Source organism: Nansenia antarctica (assembly GCF_963989245.1).
Source record: "Nansenia antarctica genome assembly, chromosome: 4".
In the NCBI taxonomy this organism is placed as follows: domain Eukaryota; kingdom Metazoa; phylum Chordata; class Actinopteri; order Argentiniformes; family Microstomatidae; genus Nansenia; species Nansenia antarctica.
In genome coordinates this window covers 67142935-67147934 of record NC_137689.1, presented here as the reverse complement: position 1 = coordinate 67147934, position 5000 = coordinate 67142935, and the positions used below count along the sequence as shown (strand labels likewise).

General features: G+C 52.0%; 1 protein-coding gene across 1 annotated transcript in view; it reads right to left on the bottom strand.

The window, feature by feature from the left end:
• Window positions 1-5000, bottom strand: part of tcf4 (transcription factor 4) — a gene marked incomplete at both ends in the record, with an annotated part of 159498 nt that overhangs the window by 119697 nt on the left and 34801 nt on the right. Inside the window, 2 exons of the mRNA XM_080529631.1 lie at window positions 330-426; window positions 2302-2357. Coding sequence (XP_080385757.1) covers window positions 330-426; window positions 2302-2357 — 153 coding nt within the window. The remainder of the gene's footprint in view (window positions 1-329; window positions 427-2301; window positions 2358-5000) is intronic.

Below are 5000 nucleotides of genomic sequence, written 5' to 3'. Positions count from 1 at the left end.
AGTCGACACCGGGAAAAACCCCTGTCAGAACCAAGTCCTTGGAACAGAACACAGGTCTTGTTGAATGAGCAGCGCTTCAATGCCAAATGATGTCAAGATAGTATGTAGCTCAGGTAAACACACATTACACATTTGCAAACACATTGTCAAATATGATCACTCAAACATAAACAGGACACCCTTTCCAGTTCCCACGGGCCTTGTGTTGGCGACGGTGTGATTGGCACCCGCCGCAGCCAATAGGGGAAGGGCTGCAACAACAACAACAACACGGTTGTGACATCACCGACCAGCGGTGGAAGGCTGAGAGACGGGGTCACGTGACTCACCTGCTAGTCTGGAGTTGACGTACGGAGGAGAGATGTTGTCGTGGGAACCCATGTCCCGGTTGGTCATGTGAGCGTACCCGGAGCCGTCCACGTAACTCTGAAACAGAGGGAGACGTCCCGGGCGTGAGCGGGTGACAGGTACAGATGTGTCGGTGCTGTAACACGCTGTCTACACACTGCAGGGCCGACCCCAACCCTACCATATTTTTCCCGTTTCACATCGTGAGGTAGTGGTGGCCTAGTGGACAGTGAGTTGTTGGACTGGTGATCAGAAGGTCATGAGTTCAAATCCCACCTGGGAACACCACCACTAGTGTGCCCTTGATTAATACACTTAGCCCTAAATGACTCCAGGGAGACTGTCCCTGCGTCTGCTAGATGGTCAAAATGTAAATGTACACATGGTCCTTGAAGCAGCACTGTTTCTGCATCTATGGTGGATGTGTAAACCAGGCCATCCCGGCACAGCTCAGCTCGGCTTGGCTCTGCAGTGGTGAATTAGGGTTATGTCTCTCAACTAGACCTGCATGAGTATCCTAACAACTGTCTGTGTGTGTTAGAGGACTGACCACCTGGGGGGATGTTGTTATGATGGCCTAGGTCTTCTACTAGGAGGAGATGGGAGGCCATCACTCTGGCCCCAAACTGACTATACTGCTTATGTCTGTTGCAGGGGGAGGCTGGCGGAGGTAGAAATCGGAGGACGGGCCGATGTCTACCTCCGCCAGCCTCCCCTGGTTTGTGGAGGAAGGTGTTCCGAATCAAAAATCCGAATCAACACAATAACAAAAACAAAAATCCGAAATAACACAATAACCTGACATCGTTTGAACATTCGGTATTTATCCTTTACTCATCCAGATGAGCCCGATCTGTCAGGCTACACAGGTCCTACATCCTACTTCACCGCCCGAGCACCGCCGACGACGTATAGACGACCAGCCGAGTGCGGGAAGCGGGCATTAGCATATCCCAATCTTTGTTTTTTCATGGACCATAACCCTCTCTCCTCCCCATTAACCGTGGTTAACACGGTGGTCCATAGGAGGAACATGGTATAGGGCTCGTCCTTGACGCTGAACCGATGCATCCAGCTGAGGCCCCCCCCCCGGGCCGGGCCACGCCTGACAGGACGTTACCTCACATGGGCCTCTGAGCCCTACGCCCCCGGCGACGACGACGTCGTTGACTCTGGGACAAACGCGGCACGCGGTGAGATCCCAGTCGGAGGGGGCTGGTTCCAGAGTGGGTGGAATGTTCCAGAACACACGTTGTTGTTTGATACCTTTCCTCATTCCGTTCCGTGCGTTCACCAGGAGCCCTCAGTCCTCAGATCAGTTCTTACCTCCACCAACCAGCCTCCCCCTGGTCTCACTGGAGGAGTGTGTCATGTTGATCCTAGTGTGTCCTAGTCACCATATGCTGCCTTTGGTTCTTCTTCACCAAACACGTGATGATGGATGGGGGGGTTTCAGACCCGGGTCTCTCATGTGGAAGACCCAATTCGCCGACCGTTAGGCCGAGAGGAACGTCCTCGAGGTCCAAGGGCGACACTTGTGTTTTCACGTCTCATGCGGGGGGGCTACCTCATCACATCTGCCGCACTATCGTCTAAACCGGGGGGAGGCTGACGGAGGTAGCAATCGGAGGACGGACTCATCGTAACGCACGGAATGGAATTACATTACCATGAGCTTGTCCTCCTGATTTCTACCTCCACTGATCTACACACACAGAACGATATCAGCTATATGCATCGCATCGGAGGGAACATCTTTGTAGATCAGGGGAGGCTGGTGGAGGTAGACATTGGGAGGACAAGCTCCATTGTAAATGCATGGAACCGAACGAGAACGGTATCCTCCTCATTCGTTCCACCATGCGTTACAATGTGGCTGTCCTCCGATGTCTACCTCCGCCAGCCTCCCCCTGCAGTGTAGATCTGGACAGTGTCATCATGACTGGAGCTCACCTTGGACGGGCGGCCTCCGTTTCCCCAGGAACCTGCACTGGCTCTGTCCTCCATATCTACAAGAGAGAGAGAGAGAGAGAGAGCGAGAGAGAGAGAGAGAGAGAGAGAGAGAGATAAGGAAAGAGAGAGAGAGAGAGAGAGAGAGAGAGAAAGAGAGAGAGAGAGAGAGAGAGAGAGAGACAGAGATAAGGAAAGAGAGAGAGAGAGAGAGAGAGAGAGAGAGACAGAGATAAGGAAAGAGAGAGAGAGAGAGAGAGAGAGAGAGAGAGAGAGAGAGACAGAGAGAGAGAGAGAGAGAGAGACAGAGATAAGGAAAGAGAGAGAGAGAGAGAGAGAGAGAGAGAGAGAGAGAGAGAGAGAGAGAGAGAGAGAGAGAGAGAGAGAGAGAGAGAGAGAAAGAGAAGCCAACATCAACCACCAGCCATCAATAATCAGAATCTGTGTGTTCAGACAGAGTATGCATTTGATCACTTTGATCATCTGGATCTCAAGAGCCAGAAGCTGATGATGAGGATTACATCTGCATCCTCATCACTTTCATAATATCTCTATACCACACAGTCCATTAAGCCCTGTTGATTATGTAGAATGTTTTTTTTTTACATTAAACCTAATACTCCTTTAAGCCTGTACACCTCTAATCCTAGAAACTAACAGCATTGACTGACTAAGTAGACAGACACACACACACACACACACACACCACACATGCATGTGTGTGCACACCACACAGACACAGACACACAGACACACACACACACACACACACACACACACACACACACACACACACACACACACACACACAGAGAATCCTTGCAGTCTCATGTATTCTAATTTACAAATCTCTCTTCAAAGGAGCCTCCTTTGTGCCAGTGTATAGAGGAGGACTTACATTCATTGTGGAGTCATTCTCTCTGTCAGCTAATCTGTGAACATTGATAGCGTGCAGGGAGCACAATGCAAACAAATCAGCTCTGTTACAAAGAGATCTCTCTCTCTCTCTCTCCCCTTTCTTTCTCTCTCTCTCTTTCTCCCCTCTGAGTCTCTCCCTCTCTCTTTCTCCCCCCCCCCGCCCCTCTCTCTCTGAGTAGCGGAACCCCTACCTACAGAGTCTACCTATTCAGATGTGCCCTTGTGAATCCAACCATACAACCACAGAGCTGAACTCCTCCCTCAACAGCGCATGGGGGAGTATAGTCTCATCTGAATCTCGTCAAACTAAACGTCTCTACGAGGAAAGCTACGTGAGCAGTACTTCAGAAAGAATCTCTGAACGTGACGATGTAGGCTTCGTCATAACGAGTTCAGTTTTAGTCTGCAGATTTTCGTCCCCCTCACTGCTCTTCCATCGACACATCAAGTTCAAGGTTCAAAGAAAGGTCAAAGTTGATCAGGCATTTGTGATGAATAGCCTACACTGGGGGGGGGGATGCTTTGTGACCAGCTCTCGTTGAGAAGGCAAAGCGACAGACAGAGCGACCTAAATCCTAGCCTAGAAGGCTACGTGACGGAAACAGGTGAATATATACGGTACAGTATGTCGAAGCGGTCCGCCTGAAAATAAGTTCCCAGCCAGGCATCAAGCCCAGTGAGAGAGGACCCCGTCTTCTACACCGGAGCCACTTCACCACCACCAGATGGACAAGAGCGTAGCTGAGTGCTGCTGGGTACCTTCAGAACACACACACACACACACACACACACACACACACACACACACACTCAGTCCAGTCCAGTCCATTAAATATATGCAGCGCTGTTCTCCTCCTCTGCTATCTATGTATGGATCCTTGATTTGTCCGGGCGGGGGGCGGGGGGCAGGGGGCAGGAGGGTGGTGGAGTTGAAAGATCAGATGAATGCCTTTTTTTATTTTTTATTCTGCAGCCGCTGAAAGATCCAGTCTCAACCTGCTCACCTCTCTCCCCCCCTCTCCCTCTCTCCCTCTCTACCCCCCCCCCCCCCCGCCCCACTCTCTCCCCTTGCTCTTAGCCAACATCCGCTGTAATTTATTACCCTGAATCGCACCTCTTATCTAGCACTGCCCACATGGAAGTCTTCCTCTCGCACCTTTCAAGACCTAAAGCCACCGGCAGCACCTGCGTTCCCGTGGAGCCGTGCCAGAGAGCAGAGACGCCAGATAAATCTACACACCCTGCCTGCCTGTCTGCCTGCCTGTCTGCCTGCCTGCCTGTCTGCCTGCCTGCCTGCCTGCCTGCCTGCCTGCCTGCCTGCCTGCCTGCCTAGCTGCCTGCCTGCCTGCCTGCCTGCCTGCCTGCCTGCCTGCCTGCCTGCCTTCCTACCTGTCTGCCTGCCTGCCTTCCTACCTGTCTGCCTGCCTGCCTGCTTGCCCGGGGCCGTCAGGCACTCTGTCTGTCTGTCTGTCTGTCTGCCTGCCCGGGGCCCTCAGGCACTCTATCTCTGTCTGTCTGTCTGTCTGTCTGCCTGCCTGCCCACCTGCCTGCCCGGGGCCCTCAGGCACTCTGTCTGTCTGTCTGTCTGTCATTCTGTCTGTCTGTCTGTCTGTCTGTCTCCACCTCAGAATGTCTGTCTGACTCTCTGTCTGTACCTCGGAATATCTGTCTGTATGTCTGTCTGTCTGTCTGTGGGTCTGGTTATCTAGCTGTCTGTTCGACTGATTGTCTATATGTATGTCTGTCTGTCTCTATGTCTGTTTCTGTGTCTGTTTGGCTATGTG